Source organism: Clinocottus analis, unplaced genomic scaffold (assembly GCF_023055335.1).
Source record: "Clinocottus analis isolate CAN_PGR_092001 unplaced genomic scaffold, fCliAna1.0.p SCAF_15, whole genome shotgun sequence".
Taxonomy (NCBI): Eukaryota; Metazoa; Chordata; class Actinopteri; order Perciformes; family Cottidae; genus Clinocottus; species Clinocottus analis.
In genome coordinates, this window is record NW_027175876.1 from 990,476 (window position 1) to 1,007,831 (window position 17,356).

Genomic DNA, 17,356 nt, shown 5'->3' on the forward strand with positions numbered 1-17,356 from the left:
GCTAACGTCTCCCCCGGCTTCTGATCTCGTCCGCGACGCTCGATAGCGACGGGCGAAGTTGGACGCCCGCCCGTGGAGACGCACGGTCGCACCTGCTCATGTTTATGTTGACAACAGGTGGGTTTTCCAATCCCTGCATATGATGAATATGCCGGGTCTGCAGCCTCCGGTACGGAGAGAGTATAAATACCAGGTGTTGGAATAGCAGGCTGAGGGTTGTGCGTTACCTGAATGACTTCTTCACACGTAAACAACGCAGTGACGGGTATTTTGTTGCCGTCAGAAAGACTCGATGCAAGATTTCAAGATCGTTTCTCGCAGCGCTGCTTTGCTTCTGCTGCACGTGTCCTTCCTATGCTTTAGAGTACATTTTTAAACTGTAGCTGGCGTGACCTCCAGCTGCCTCGTGGTGTGCCCCGTGAAGGCCGGGAGCCAATGTTTGACTCCCACCAGCTGCTCTCTGCAGCGCGCCATCATCGCCTATCGTGGTTTTCTCCAGCTGCGCCAATACAAGCGATACAAGAATCTGAAAAAATGAGGAATAAATAAAACACCCTGAAAGAGAAAGTGGTTTTTTCTTTTTTTTTAATTCTCAAATTGTCACCAAATCCCACAAAAAAAAAAAAAAAAAAAATCACCCAAACAAAGTGCTCCATCTCTTAATACGTTTTAACTCCGGCGCACTCAGTCACAGCTGGGTTTTTTTTGGGTTTGTGGATTAATACTCACGCTACAGCGAGTGTTTCCGGCAGCAGGAGGTTCACTCCAAATAAACTGTATTGGTTGTAATGAAGGAACATTGTGACGCTGCGGCTCATTGACGCGTCTCGACGTTTCTGGACATCAGTTACTTTAAGGATACGTCACCAACGACACGTCTGACGGCTGAGTGAAGGTCTCTGTTTCAGTAGTTTGCACGAGAGGGTAAAAGACATGTCGCTTTCAGGGGGTCAATCGACTCTGGAGCGATCCCGCGCCCATTTTAAGTCCCAGCATGCCCCATTCAGACAATCTTTTGGCATAAAATACGTAATTTTTCTCATTTTTTAACCAAATGACAGTTTTTTTTAACTGAAACTCCTTTCTAACAGGTCAAGACTTTGTTTTTTGTGATTTTTGTTGCAGATTTTGATATTTTAGGTCCTAATTTTTCCAAAAAGGTGTCTTATTGACTGCTCCAGGAGGCATTTTTGGGGAATCTGGCTCATATCATGCTGGATGTTCATAGTTATGATCAAAACATCTTTTTAAAAGTGATTTTTTTTTTTAACTTTGCTGAACAAATACATTCAATAAACACAAGTATTGGAATTAATTTGGGGTTCTTACGACAACTCAAACACAGGGGAAAAGGAGGTCTGGAGACAAAATTGGTTCCACAGGTTTAAAAATACATTTGGGTCCTCTTGAAAAGAGGAAAACCAGGAACATGTGTCTCTCCCCACCAGCTGAGACTATGTCACCCGGCGCTGACGTCACCGGGAAACGAGCTGAGCGCGAGCAGATCTCGCCCCTCGGGCCCGGCGCTTTGTAGCGCTAACTAGCGAGCGAACGTCTGAGTCAGAGAGCATAAAAATGAATGGATGCAGTAAAGCGCTGTTACGCAACCTTCCACTGGATTTGCTCGGTGGCATTACACATCTGAAAGCCGTGTGTGTGTGTGTGTGTGTGCGTGTGTGTGTCATCTTGTTTTTCTCAGTTTATGGGAACAGCTGTGTTGAGGAAGCATCAAGATGCCACAGAAGAGAGGATTTCATGTCGTGGGATACAGGAAGTCGAGACGGCGTTGCCTGCACTTCCCTGCAATGCAATTCATACCTGGAAGAGTAGAACTGACCACACTGCCCTCCACCTTTTCACCGTGAACTACGCAGCGTAGCCGGCTGCGTCTCGCCTCCCAAAATGATGCAATCGAGCCAAAGAGCATCGATTCATCAGTACGGTAACCTGCAGAGGCGTGTGGATGACGCCCTGCCTTTCACACACACACACACACAAACACAAAGATACGAGGAGCTGTAATAGATGGGCTGCCAGTCTAGAGATACTGACACATATCCATTTCCCCTGAGATACAAACTACACCCTACATAGAGAAACCAGAAGCAGTGGGCAGGAAGGAAGGAAGGCGGAGGAGAGAGAAAAGAAGAAGATGCCTCGCATCAGATAACAAAAAACCACCGAGGCTCTGTGTACCTCGACGCTGACAAAAAGATCCATTAAGTGGCAAAAGAGTGCATCATCAGTCTGCAGTTAAAACCCACCCTGCACACACTGACTGCCTAACAATAGCTGCAGAATCCCCAACACTAGCAATTAAAATCCTCGAGATTCAAACAGCTCGTAGTGGAAGGATCATGAAAGTCGCGGGGGCCGCCCCGAACGTCTTCTCACACTCACAGATTCTATTGGAAGCTCCCGGATGTCTTTGAACTCATTCAGTGCCGTCCCCCTCGAAGACACGTTATTAACAAAACCCGCAATCCGCACACAGGTCGACAACAGCAGCATTGTAGCCTTTTATAAAAAAACTGCGTGCGTGAAGTAGAAGTTGGTTAAAAAATAAATAAAGGCAGCGAGGCTTTAACAGCCTGCAGAGAGGAACCGATACTCCAGATTCCATCGGAGCAGCAAGTCATGCCCTTAAGTTACAAATTCACATTAATCCCTGCAACACTCCAGCTATCTATCTCACTCACATGAACACTATCTCTCGCCGGCTCTCCTGCATTCTCTTTCTGCTGCGCCCACACACACACACACACACACACACACACACACACACACACACACACACAAGCGCACACACCCCTCAGATGCACACGTGCACCGACTGTATAAAGATTGAACGCAGTCTCCAGGTCGTCAGGTTTCTGAAGAGCTGTTGTGAAGCGCAGAGCGCGCGACTAGCGGTTAGCGACTAGCGGTTAGCGACCTGAGGCGGCGTCCACCTGTCACTCAGTGGCCACGCCCCTTAATTATGCTCGACTTTAAGCCTTAATATAATATCAGCAACTGAGTTATAACAATAATTTAGGGATATTAGCTAAAAAAAGGAAGAAAAAAAACGTTTGTGTTGTGCCAACGTAAAGTCGGCCATTTTAACACTCAATGGGAATTTACTTTTTGTCCCTTTTGGCTGAATTTGTCATTGCAAATTGGCCAAATTTTAATATCAGACGAACTATTTTACTTGAGAAAAGGTTCATTATTCAACACGGTCATCGCATCAAAACTGTTCATTTTGTCAGCTTACAGCTCAGTAACAATTGTTAGCACGCTAACATGCTAAAACTAAGACGCTGAGCATCGTAAAGACGCCTGCTGAACCTTTAGCTTTGTTAGCATGTTGTTTGCGCAAAGCCGGCACAACGTTGTCATGTCAAAACGGTTCCTTTTGTCAGCTTAGAGCTCCGTTAGCACGCTAAAACTAAGACGCTGAGAGTCGACAACACGCCTGCTGAACCTTTAGCTTTGTTAGCATTTCGTTAGCTCAAAGCAGGCCTCTCCATGGTCACTTCATACGGTTCCCATACTGCCGTTGGAACAGGCACAACTTTGTTAGCTTACGGCTCAGTAGCAATTGTTAGCACGCCAACACGCTAAAACTAAGACGCTGAATATCGCAAACATGCGGCTTTAGCTTTGTTAGCATTTCAGTTAGCTCAAAGCCGGGCCTCCCCACTGTGTCCGGTCGCTTGATGCGGTTCCCATGCTGCCGTTGGAACCGGCACAAGAAGCGAGGGAGCGCACACACACACACACACACGTGTGTGTGTGTGTGAGTGCATGAATCCCTCACAGCCCTCTGTTCCCCGTCAGAAGTAATGAACTGAGAGGTTGTGATTTGGCTGGAGGTAAAACATGGCCACTGTGTGAATCAGCTCCTGCATCTGGGGGGCATTCAAAACAATTTGCACACAAATAAAGGCTTCATTTGCTTACATTAAAAACATTTTCACGTTTGCCAAGAACGCTCATTTGCAGCTAGATTGGAGAAACTCTCGACTGTCATGAAATACTCTGCAAGAGAGAAGAAGAGGAAGGGGGGAAGGAGAGCTTGACATCGTCTGTCGAACTTTCATTTTAAAGCAAATTTAGCTGCGCAGGTGTTGCCGTTTTGACAAAGGGAGCTGCTGATAGTGACGCTGGATGTTCATTTGAAATCGCTCAACTGTGACTTCTTGCTCCTTTGCACATTTGCTATTATCTCATCCAAAATGCTTTCGGCTCACACCTGGGCCAGATCCCCGAGTGTGTGGGACGGGAGGACGGGTCGAATGAAACGCGGCGAAGAAGAGGAAATGAAGGGCGGCGAAGAAGAGGAAATGAAGGGCGGCGACATGCTTCTGCATTCATTTGAATGTCCGTCAGGTCGGGCAAACGGATAGAGACACATGACACATGAATGAGAGAGAGGGAGCGTCCATTTTGGAGGGGGAGGAGTGAGCGTGGGTGCGGGAGGACGGAGTGAGAGTCTGTGTTGTGTCAGCTGCCATCTGTGTGTCAGAGCTCATCACAGAAGCTGTGAGGCCCGGCTCCACACCTCCACGGCCGCCCGGCTGTCTGCAAACCACCGACGGACCAGTTTTATGACACGCGTTTTGGGTTTTTCCCAGCACTCGATGGGGGAGGTAGGGGGGGGAGGAATCCGCGCTTGTGGATGGAAGTGAACCAATCGCATGCAGTTTGTGGTCGGTCGGGTTTTCTGCTGACATTTTCTTTTTTTTTTCACAAGCAGACTGAAAGCGAAAGCTACATTTTTTTATATTTCAATGTCCGGTCCAATTTTTCGGCTCCTGCACAGGAACCACCTCTCAGTCTGATGCCATCTGTGTTTGTGTTGTTATTTGTATTATTCATTTACTTTTTCATATACTTTATTGCAGTGTTGGAGTTGTTGTCATTTGCATGCATATGATATTGTTCGTACTTATTCCACCAATGTTGATATTTTTTTATAGAGGAAAAAAAAATTGTGAAACAAAGCAAATAAAAAAATAAGTAGAAAAAGATGTCCATATACACATATATACATACATGCATGTACATGTATGCATGCACACATATACATGTACGTAGATGCATGTACATGTATGCATGTACATGCATACATGTGTGTACATGCATACATGCACGTGCATACATATACATACATATTTGCATATACAATTTACTCTTCCAATTCCTCAGGAATTATCATTTAATATTGATTAATCATGCTCATTAATTATGAGTACTTCATCTACTTTGTTCTTCATTTCTTAGTCCAAGAGATTATTTCCCATCTCTAGCATGCTGAGTACACTTGACCTCCAGGTGTTGAATGAAGGTGGATTAAGTAATCTGACTCAAAGAGGCATTTCTTTAAGTATCCTGAGCAGAAATCTGTCTGCTTCTAAACGTGCATTCAGGCGGCGATACACTGGAATTAATCTGGTTCAAGAGCCCGTTTCATTTTGAAATGTTTCATAAATAGTAATTACCAGAACACTTTCAGTAACGAGACGAAAAAGATCATGTGATTGATTTGCCTTCTTCTCGCTGGTTTAATGGACATTACACATTTTAATTGTGTCCTGTATATTTTACACGAGACACCTCAGATATGTCTCTAGTCTGTTGTGTGTATGTATTTGTAAAGTATATATTCTATTCTAAAATATTGTTATTATCATGCTATATTTTTATCGTCGCATCCTGCGATGCAAAGCGGTGACAAGTGCTCGTTATGTAAGAATCGCTCCTTTCTAATGACGCTCGTTGCAGAGTTTAGTGCCTGAGCGGATCCAGTAAACAGTAAACAACAGTAAACAACAGTAAACGGGTCGCTGCAGGTTAACAGCGATAACGGAGAAGCGCTTCGTGTCCTTTTTATGATCTCGCGTCGACGCTAACGTGCAGTTTGATCGATGCGCTGATGTGTATTTTCGGCGGTCGCGTCACGTGTGGCGGCGCGGCGCCTCGCTCGCCCTCTCCCTCACGCTCCAGTTCACGAGCGACAGCGGCGCGCAAATTGCCGGGGGATGAAAACACAAACAGCAGCTTTGCGTGTGACAACTAATTTGAACTCGTTTGCGTGCGCCTCTGTTCCCTCGCGTGTTGATTGGCGCCGCGTGTGACAGCTGTTTGTACCCGTGTTCCCGCTCCCCGGGTTGCTAATCAAGGTCTGACGGGGAAAATCTCTTCCTCTGGCGGAGGCTCGGAGAGTGAAACGTTGCGCTGTTTGCATCCTATAGGAAGGACAACGCTTCTGGCTGCAGCTTCGATGGCGGAGAGGACGTCACGTCACGCGTGTGGCGCGCGTCACGTGACCTTTTTGAACTTCCGAAAAGGGCTCGTCGCCGGACAGGCTTGGGTTTACGACCCCTTAAAATTGTCTCCCTGCAGTCGTCAATGCTGTCGTCCTCTTGTTCCACTCCCCGGGATGTTTTGTTGTCATTTACTCATGGTACACACACACACACACACACACACACACACACACACACACACACACACACCTGACAGATTGTGTACAATGACAGCTGGGGATCTGTCGGAGCCTCGCTCTCCGTGTGGGCGCCGTCGGAGTGCATTTGTCTGACAGACTGAAGTCAAGGTCAGCCAAAAGACACACAGACACACACACACACACACACACACACACACACACACTCCGCTGCCATCATCGCAGCAGCACACACACACAGTTCATTAACTCTGATGGATTGCCGCTCATCTCGGGCTAATAACGCAGACATACGTGTACACACCATGCATAAACGCCCACAGCCACACACACACACACACACACTCACACACACACCAAACGACGGCAGACACGCAACGCAAACACAGATGGACACGGACCTGCCACCTCGGTGTCACCTTCAGCTAATCCTCACGCGAGACAGAGCGCAATCCCTCCACCGGCCACACGGACTTACTCATAATCCCCACGAAGGAACTCATTGAAAGTGTGATGCACACAATCTGTGTATGGCCGTAAGCCCGCCTACACACACACACACACACACACACACACACACGTTCTGTAAGATCCACTCCAAAAAACGCTGCACGACACGTGTGAATTTTTTAAAAAGGGCACCTTGAAACACAATCAAGAGGGAGGAACAGGAAGCCATGATAATAGTGAGTGTGTGGTCTTTTAGTGTCACTGTGAGTGAGTAAGTGAGCGCGTGTGTGTGTGTGTGTGTGTGTGGAAGCAGATTTAATTGGATGGGAATGTCACGTAGGAAAGGGGGGACATGAGTGCTGCCGGTGCTGTAGGTCGTACACCAATTACTGCTCTGCACTCTTCAAAACCAGACAGGAGATGTAAGACCGGGACCCCGCTTCATTACCAAAGTAAGCCCCCGTGTTGATGGCCGCCGTGCGGGGCGGCGCTGTGGGAGCGGGGGCCGGCGAGGGAGAGAGAGAGAGAGAGAGAGAGAGAAAGAGGGCGTCCAAATCTAAATTGACGCCCAAATTGTGGAGAAAGTGGCTTCAGATAAATGACTTCTACTAGAAGTTACTTCTACCAGGAGGATGAGAAGAAGACAGGAAAGAGGCGCTTAGTTTCTCACAGAGAGCCGGGTGTTTGTACGGCATGCACCAACACATGTACAATACATTCATATACACACACACACACACACACACACACACACACACACACACACACACATATATATATATAAATAAAGGTATAAATGACAATTACATTTTAAAAAAGGGAAACGACCGCTGTTTCATCGATGAATAAATGAGTTGAAACGATTTTGAAAGAAAGAGGGTCTTCAGCAGGACGAGCTGCTATTGGCTCGCCCTGAATGAGACCTATTAATAAGTGATAAGTGATCCCGAGTGCTGACTGTGCACACACACACACACACACAAGTACACACACACACACACACACCACAAAGACCTGTACAAGAGCAAAAAATAGCATTGTGTCTGCACTTTTCTCACGTTGGTGCGAGCACCTTCACCTTGGCCGTGCACACACACACACACACACACACACACACACACACACACACACACACACACACACACACACACACACACACACACACACACACACACACACACACACACACACACGACAAATCTATATATAACCACTAACCCTCCCACCTTCAGAGCAATCGCTCCCCGGTTGCCGGCGAGTTGCGGCGTCTGGATATTGCGATGGTTTGCCGGCGCTATGCTTTCTAAAGGTCAGCTGTTGCTTCCCTCCAGTGGGTGGAGGAAGAAGGAGAGGGCACACACACACACACACACACACACACACACACGACTGACTGCCACAATCTCGTCGGCATCTGTCACTTCCTAACCGCTGATAATTAGCCAGCAGCAACACACTGCTGCAACCTGACTGACTGCACACACACGACGGGGTGACAGCCGGATGTGGGAGAGAATAAAACTTCTGTGTGTGTGTGTGTGTGTGTGTGTGTGTGTGTGTGTGTGTGTGTGTGTGTGTGTGTGTGTGTGTGTGTGGACCTGAAAGAAGGTGACACCTCGCCTGTTTGGTAAAAGGCCGTCCGCATGCACACCTGCCGCCGCTCGCCAATGTTTCTCTATCGCTTTTTTTTTGCATCGCCTACCTTCCCCAGACCTCGGCGGCCTATTAGAAGACAATGAAGAGGACACGCTGTCTTTGCTCGAGCGTGTCAGACGGATTCAACATCCCCCCCATACCTCTCCTCCTCCAAACACACCCATCATCTGCTGCCCACCTAATCAGCGCCGAGCAACGGGACAGACGGTGCCGGAGTGGAGAGGTTTGGAGATTGCGGTTAAAAGAGGAAACCATGGGGGAGGACAGAGGGAGGCGAGGAGAGAGAGAGGACTGTGTGAGACGTGACGCTCTCTCTCTCCCTCTCTCTCTTTCTCTCAGCCCTGCAGCCTCAATATCACAGAGAAACACACAGTCGCTCCTCCATGCGAGCTGGGAAATGAAGTCCTCTATTTGTGCACGAGCGCTCGTCCACGCCGGCCGTCCAGAGCGGCAGACACGCGCGCTTAAACAAATCAACTTCTTCAGGTAGTTGTTAATGAACTACTCCAGCTGAGCGATGTTGTTTTAATGACGCCACTCGAGGCTGACCAATCACGGCGCGAGTGGCTTAAAGGGCCGCAGCAGTGTGTGATTTCAGCTCCTTCATTACACACTGTGTCCACTTATTTGCAGACTGCTTTGAAATGCATGAACAACAGCGGGTTTCAACAAGTTTCAATCACGGTGGACATTAAATCTGCCTTAGTTTGTCGCCTTATGTGTGTAATTATTTCTGGAATGAGTTGAATAAGCAATTGTTTAGTCTATGAGATGTTAGATATGTGTACGTTACTGTATCTGCAAAAATAAATGAATAAAAATGAGACTAATCCTCATATTTCAGCAGCAGCAGTCAGGTTTTAGGAGAACCTGACAAATTGCTAATTGAATATCACAATTATTGACGAACATCCCGTCACCGAAACTATCATTTGACTATTAATGTCGGCATTAGCGCTAATTACGTGTTTAAGAGCAACATGTCGACACTGCATTACCTCCCGAGTGTGATGAATGAATGCGGCCGCGTCGTTGCCGGTGATGGATGACGCAGCTGAGAGAAGCAACGATTCCCACATTACGGTGGGAAAAGGAAGGAAACCAACGGTAGTAAAGGATGCATCAACATTTCCCCCTAAAACCCTGCAGCTAAAAGGTGTGAAACATGCTGAGATGTGATGTAAAGCAATCAGGATTCCTCATAAATTAGAAGATGCAGAGAAAAACCAGCGAGCGGGTCGGAGAGAGAGAGACATGAGGAGTGGAAATCAACGCTGACATTTCAGGAGGGAGGCGTAATGAGGGCTGTGTGTGTGTGTGTGTGTGTGTGTGTGTGTGTGTGTGGAGGGGTGGAGGAGGGATGGAGGTGGAGGAGGCTGGGGCAGAGTTGGAGGGTGAACCGGCGCCTTGACAGCGCAGTAGGGGCCCGGCGCTGTGAAGTTGGATAATCCGAAGGAGAAGGGGATTAGCTCGGCGGGGGAGAACCGGCTCGGCGGGGGGGCTCTGGGAGCTCCTTGTCCCCGGACACAGTGCCACGCTGCAGGGGCCGCCGGGGCCGGCTGCAACCCCCACCACCTCCTCCTCCTCCACCACCTCCTTCAGCCCCAGGCACCGTCTGACCTAGTATGTTGGAAAAAACAGATCGACGCAGCAACACACGGACGCACTGCAGACACGCACGACGACCCGTCAGCTCGGCGAGAAGAGCGCGAGGGGTCGTCCTCGCGGCGTGACTGATCGTGCAGAGCTCGCAGGCCCACCTGCGGGGCCGCAGCATCCACACACACTCTCTCATCTTCTCCCACGTCGGGGGCTCCACGGGGCAAAAAAAAAAAAACACTCCATCGGCTCGCTACTCGTCTGTCTCCCCTTCAGCCTCTTTCCTTTGCCTCGCTCGCGCCGCGGGGTCCCGACCGCCCGGGGCTGCAGCGCTGCAGGGGGCGCTTCGTCGTCATTAGCATCATCGCCCCGCTGATTATTTCCCCTCCTCCAGTGGGCTGAGCGCTGTCGGGCAGGGAGCTTCAACGGACGAAGGAGGAACCCCCGCCATCTCCACGGCGTTGGGGTCGCATGTGTGACGGAGCTGCCTGTGAAGTGCATCTGCGTCCAGGCAGAAAGATTCAAAAGTGCACGGCAATACGCTTGAGCCGAGTGAGTCTGGATGGACCGAACCATCCGTGGTCTCCTCTGCTTCAGAGCGCTCGTTCGGGCGGCCTGGAGGCGAAAGCGTTGCCACAAACCGCAAAGAGCAGATGTAGCCTCGTCCTCCTGCTAGCGGAGCGCGACGTGGCGTCTCCACCACCACCCCCCGTGGCGCCTCCACCAGAAGGAGACCTTTCTTCCGGGTGACTGGCGTCCCAGCGTGCACGCCGCCCGCAGACATCAAGTACTTAAGGACTTGTCAGTTCACGGCGCCGCACCCCACGCGGAGGACTTGGACCGCGTGCGGCGGCGTGATGAAAACCTCCCGCTGGATTCTCCATCTTGCTGAATGTTCTCCGTCATGGTGGAGGACTTTTTTTTTCCCGCCGGGAGCCGATCGGATGTTGCTCTTGCGAGGGTCTACGAGGCGTTACGATTTTCCTTTTGTCAGACTCCGAGTCAACGCTCTGGAAAACAGCCTCCGAAGTACAACTTTGCTTCAAAGGGAAAAAGTTAAATGAAAGAGATAGACGGGCGAGAGAAGAACGATTTAAATGATTGAGTCACGGCCGGGCTGACCACTCAAGAAGAGCTCAAAACATCATTTTTAAAGTGCTTACACGACAACAAGAAACGTGGCTGTTAATAAAGCCGTCTCCACGGATTTCTTTTTTTTTTAGCCGGCACTCATTCATCTGCCGCAATCGACGGGATCGTTTTATTCTGAAAATCCATTAGAAAAAAAGAAAAAAGCCAGAAAACATGATCTTAGCAAATTGCTCTCCGGTCTCGGGAGCCAAACAGCACAACATCCCTGATGGGAAGCGCTCGTTGTTGTACTCGGTGTCACGTCGCTAACAGTCTTCATGCAATATTAACTTGCAATAGCGCTTCGGAGGACGCACCAACCTGTGCACAGTGCGCAATAAATAAAACAACAAAAAAAAACAACCCATCCTGTGATTGACACATCATTAGACACCAATGAATTATTCAATATCTGCAATCATATTGGTTTGCCGAAAGGATCAACATGCCGGGGAGCAGGCGGGGCCCCGGGTATCTGATTGCAAGTTTTAAAAAAAAACCTCCCGAACTCAAACTGCTCCCAAGCTACCTAAAAAAATAAAATCTGTCAGTGATTAGTGTAGCGAGCGGAGACTGGCGTGAGCCCGGCTCAGGCCTTCGGCTGTTGATTTGGACCTCCCGCCGCTCCCGGAGAAAGAAGAAAGGCTGCATCCTCGTAGCTTTTCTTTTTGTTGCGATGGCTCTGATTGAAGATAATAATTGTGAATGTGGGTGAATTTCACGGTCAGGAGCGTGAAACCCTCAGTGATGGATGGGCGCGATGCGAGGGGGGCGGGGCTCCTGCAAATGAGGAGTTGTGAGCGGGTGAGAGGCCGGCCGATGCATGCAGACGGGCGCACGAGGCATGCTCGAGGAGCACACACACACACACACGAGTGTGCACACAAAACATTGAAAAGATTGGCTGCGTGTGTAAACAATCCCCGCATCAATCACTCTGCGAGCAGAGCAAATCAACTCTGGCTGTCGCACCGTTTCATGCCATTCCCCCAGCCTTCAGATGCAATCCCCACCAGCCATCTGCATATCAAACAAGGCAGCCATTCACGTACACCGACTAATGACTTCTGAATGTTATTAGCCTTCTGTATTACAAGAACCCGGCCGCGTCTCTTTCCTCCCTGCGCCGAGGCGAGCCGGAGGAACAGTTCCCCTTATCTCCACTAGCCAGGGTTTTTTTTGGTCCTCCCCTGTTGGGAGTTTCTGCTATCTTCGGAGTTTTTTTGGCCCAACAACACTGAGCTGCAGGAGAGCCAACTGCATCTCGCAGCAGAGCAACAGCTGCCAAATTCTGGTGGTTTAGCTACAAAATAATAATAAAAAAAAAAGATCAGCAATTAATGAGGCTCATTTATCAAAGCAGATTTGAACAAATGCGTTCAGAAAATGGCTTGAAAGTGAGAATCAGCCATGAGATGAATATAATGATTAATTATGGGACCTTGTGATCTTCTTCAGTTGAAAAAAAAAGGGCTTTCAATGAATGCAGAAGCAAACTTCAGACACTGGTGTGAAGGAGCAGGAGCAGTGCCGAGGTTGTCTAACACCTTTATTTAGTTACACTGCCGTTCACATGAAATACTGAAAAAGATCTTCATGAGAGTTCAAAACTTTAGGAGGATGACACATCAGTTTGATTGTTTTTAACGGATCAAATAGTTCTCAAGCTGGGTTTAATTATAAGATAATTAATTGTGGCTTTGTGCGGCGTCTTGTTACACGAACTAATTCGAGAAATTAAACGATGTAAAGTCCTGTTTATGAGTCTTATCAAATAAACTGCTGTTGTTAATCTGTCAAGCTCTTACCCGAGCCGCCGAGATTGCGTTTGATTTATAGCACCTGCCTTTTGAGTTGATTTGACAGACCAGCTGCTTGTTGTTGACAAACCTCCAAAACTGTCAAAAATTCCTCCTTAAGCTTTGAAATAGCTCATTCTTCCTCTGCTCCACAAACATGCACATCCAGGTGCGAAAACCTGCCCCGGCTGTCTGCTTCACACTGTTTAAATATCGATATTATATCTTGGAACATATTACTAATCAGACCTCCGTTTGTCAGTTTTAACACAAAAAAAAGAAAATCTGTGGATTAAAAACATGCCAAATGATTTCCGGAGCCTTTTTTCAGATATTTCTGACTCTTCAACGTCAGTTAAAATCATAGCATGGAACAGATCCCGCAAATGTTCAAATGTGGTGTAGCAGTAGGTCTGAACACATAGCTTACATGAGCTAACTTACTCAGAAATGTCAGTTACACAACAGCAAAATCTATCTCAAGTTTGCTAGCTAGCACCAGCTAACACAAGCTAACATTAGCCACCATGAGCTACGGGCCATACTTGTAGTTACAGCAAAAAAAACTTGATGTATTAAGACTAGTAAAGGCAGTCAGAGCTTTCGCACGGCCAACTCATCAAATACTGACGCTCGGTCAAAGGTCTGGATATGACTTCTGATGACAAAATGGTTTGGCGCTAACGTCAGTTAAAACGAGGCTACAGCGCAGGACGTTTGACACCAGCGGCAGTTACTGGTGTCAAATGTGTGAAATGTGGTTTAGCCATAGCAAAATAGGTGAAAACATGGGTTAATTTACTCAGCAGTGCAGGTTACACAACAGCAGAATCGATCTCAAGCTTGCTGACATTAGCTAACGCGAGCTAACGTTAGCTACGGGTCGTACCTGGCCGAGAGCCAGTTACAGCAACAACAAAAAAATGTAACGTCAGTATAGCAACTCGTCAAATACTAGGACGCGGACGTGTCCGGGACGGTGTGTCAGCTTCCTGTCCTCACACGCACTGTGTCCTGTCAAAATAAGTGAGGTTTATGCAACAAAACCACTTAGATTAGAGCGTGGTTGATGTTAACTTGACTGATACATTAAGTGACTAGCTAACAAACGCGCCACTCTACTAGCGACCCGTGTCATCGTTTCCTTTTCCGTTGGGACATGAACTCTGCGGTCCCCGAGGCAAAAGTCCTGTGTTTTTTTTGGGTCTCGCTTTTATGTACCAACGCTGTCCAACCTTCATCTTTCGCTCTGTTGAGCGTGAAGAGAGGATTAATGCGATACCGTCAGTAAAGTGGGATTATTCAGGTCTCCGTGAGACTCAATGTTTTGTTTTTTTGCTTTTTTGACGTCTATGACGAAGATGACCAATTATGCTGTCTTTGTTGTCACCTAATTGCTTCACTGTTTACCTTCCCGCGGAGATAAATAACACTTGAGGTGATGTGGGATTGTTGAACATGTTTTTTTTTTTGTTTCTTCAAGCGATATATATTGCTCAAGAAGTGTGAATGTGCATTTTGGCTGAAGCATAGGCTCGAGGAACAGTCATTCAGTCCTAATGAATACCTTGTTTTTAAGAAAATGCATGTTTGAAGTAGACAACTCTGTTCACAGCGGTAAAGTCTCTACAAAACTAACAATGTAAATTATGCATAACCCACCACAATAGTGCTGCTTCAAAGACTCAAACAAGAAAAGATGTACTTTCTGTGTGAAGCCCGTTCAGACGGATATCTGAATGCCAGACGCTTCTCATTGAGGATGTAACTTTATCAATGCCGGCGTAATTTCCTCCATTTCAGGGGGGAGCATTTTTTTGGCAGAGAATAATGCTGATACAAATTCAAATATGCCAAATGCTAAATATTTCCAACCTTTACTGCGACTTGGCTATTCCCCACTTACAGCCGTCTCCCTCTTCACATTAAATGTAGTTAGACGTTCTGCTCTCCGTAAAAAAGGTGCACTGCCTGCTGATTAAACTGCGATTCATCAACAAAGTCAGTGGTGGAGACATTTAAAGCAGGTCAACACATTTTGTCAGTAAAAAGCTGACATCCCATATATATACACACACATTTTAAATGGTAATCGGAACCAATGAATAAAGCATTTGTCATGATTATCATAAAAAGCTATTTACACAAAAACTTGACATTTTGGTTTCAAGACGGCGGAAAAAACAGTTCCAAGAATATCACATTCCCTCTATACGTCTGTGCCCTCTCTAAAAGCACAAGCCTTCATGTATTTATGCATTTTATCCCACGAAATAAAGAGTTTTTAGACCATCTGACTCAGTTTTGACTTTTTGCTCCGCGCGGCGGTTTCTGAAAAAGACGAAATGAAAAGCAGAGGGTTGCTTAGAAACAAGGCCGTCGACTGCTTCGACATTTATTGCCCTGCGAACAGCTTGAGAGACCCGTCGGCTTTTACATACGGCTGTTGAATACGACCCCGACCTTGCGTTTCAAATGCTTCGCCGTGCAAACTATTAAGAGTTCAACCATTTTGGTCGGCGAGTGGGTTATCTCTCCCCCCCCTCGTCCTCGAGCCGCCGAGGCCGTCGAGATTGCGGCGCTCGGCGGCCGTAATATCGAGCAGAAGAGGCCTCAGACGGTCCTCCTGGAGAGGCAAAGTAGGTTAAGGTGTTTTACAAATGCTGATGATGGAGTCCAGGGGTGTTTGGAGAAGCGTCACGGTCGCGCAAAATAACCACTCGCGAGGGCGCCGCCATTAGAAACGCGTCGAAATAACACCGCGCGGTGACTCCGTGATCTCGGCGTAAGGCCCTCGACGGAGCCGCAGCGCTCAAATTAAGCAGCTCAGAGACGGAGGAATCAAATGCGTTTCCATTACGGGGCAAATAATCTGCCTCCCCCCCCTCCTCTCCCAGTTGTAACGACACTGTATGGCAGCATTACGGGGAAATATCAAATTAGGCTGTTTCATTTGGAGGACTGTTGTGCATTGTGAACCGCTTCGGAGATCAATTGAGCTGCGAGGTAATGAGCGGCAGCGGCCTGCTCTAATATACTCAGTAATGTTCTTTTGATTGCTTTGGTTAATCTCGCTCTGCCGTGCAGGAGGAGGTAGCTTTTCTCTCTCTCTCTCTGATGAAACTCCACAGCCCAGGTTACAAGAGAAAAAAAAAAATGCGCAGCAGCGTTACAAAACTCAATCGATAGGAATGAAATGATTAAATCTCGACAATCCCTTTTCATGTTCTGTGCAACTGGGGATTCATTAGACTCCGTGAGGACACACGGTCTGCATTGGGGTTTTTTTTTATGCTTAACAGTTCCAACAAATACGGATTAAATAAAAAAAAATTAAGACGAAAAGCCCCGGCTGAATAGGCCGCAGCGGACAACCTTCAAATTAAGTGTCGACGAGTGTGTCGATGCTGAAGTGGATGGAATCAGACACAGCGCACCACTCTGCTCCCTGAAAGAAAACCCTCGCACTCGTGCGGCACTCAACAAAAAAAAAACAACACACATGTAAGAGGCGCTCCCGCCGCCGCCGCGCAACAACACTCACAGCTGTGGCCGTTTAATATGCTCAGGATTCATTCCTCTGCACCTTTTGCTCTGGCGGTAAAAAAAGAGGCTAACAAACCTGTCCAACCCGCTTTTGCAATATGCCGCACCGCAGCACTGCACGCCGCCAACCATCTGCCGCGGCTCGCTTTTCGCAGCGTGAATATTTATTTCGCTGCGACCTGCTCAGCGTCCGCCGGTGTCTTCGCAGAAATCGTCCACACGTGCGCTCGCCGTGTTGGGGCTGAGCGGGTCGCCGGCTGGAGACGTCTCCAGACTGACGATGATGATGATGATGATGACGTCTCCGGGACTCTTACCTCTCCACGTGGTCCAGGTTCCCCGACACGCCGAGTCCCCCGATGGTGTAGAGCTTGCCGTCGTACACCAGGCTGTTGTGTCGGCAGCGGGGCACGGTCATCCGCGACACCAGGTTCCAGTTGTCCAGCAGGGACATGTAGCACCACACGTCGGCCAGCATCACGCCGGTCTCCGTGCCGCCTGAAACACATGGCAACGCAGAGGAGAAAGGGTCATGGAAGTGGGCGTGTTTTGGGTGATCGGAACGGTGTTTTTTTACTGGGATGAACGAACACAGGGAGCCAAGAAACTTTTGAGGAACTCGAGAACTTTTAGTCGAGTTATGCCCAGAAAAAAACAAACCAAAGTGTATGTCTATATATTTATATACATATATAAGATCCGTGCATCAGAGTAAGTGTATTCC

The 17,356-nt window shown here is 47.9% G+C and overlaps 1 protein-coding gene across 1 annotated transcript in view; it reads right to left on the reverse strand.

Moving 5' to 3' along the window:
• LOC137785930 (kelch-like protein 29) overlaps positions 1 to 17,356 on the reverse strand; it is a 189,971-nt gene that overhangs the window by 13,673 nt on the left and 158,942 nt on the right. Inside the window, exon 12 of the mRNA XM_068577501.1 lies at positions 16,950 to 17,130. Within this exon, the coding sequence (XP_068433602.1) occupies positions 16,950 to 17,130 (181 nt within the window). The remainder of the gene's footprint in view (positions 1 to 16,949; positions 17,131 to 17,356) is intronic.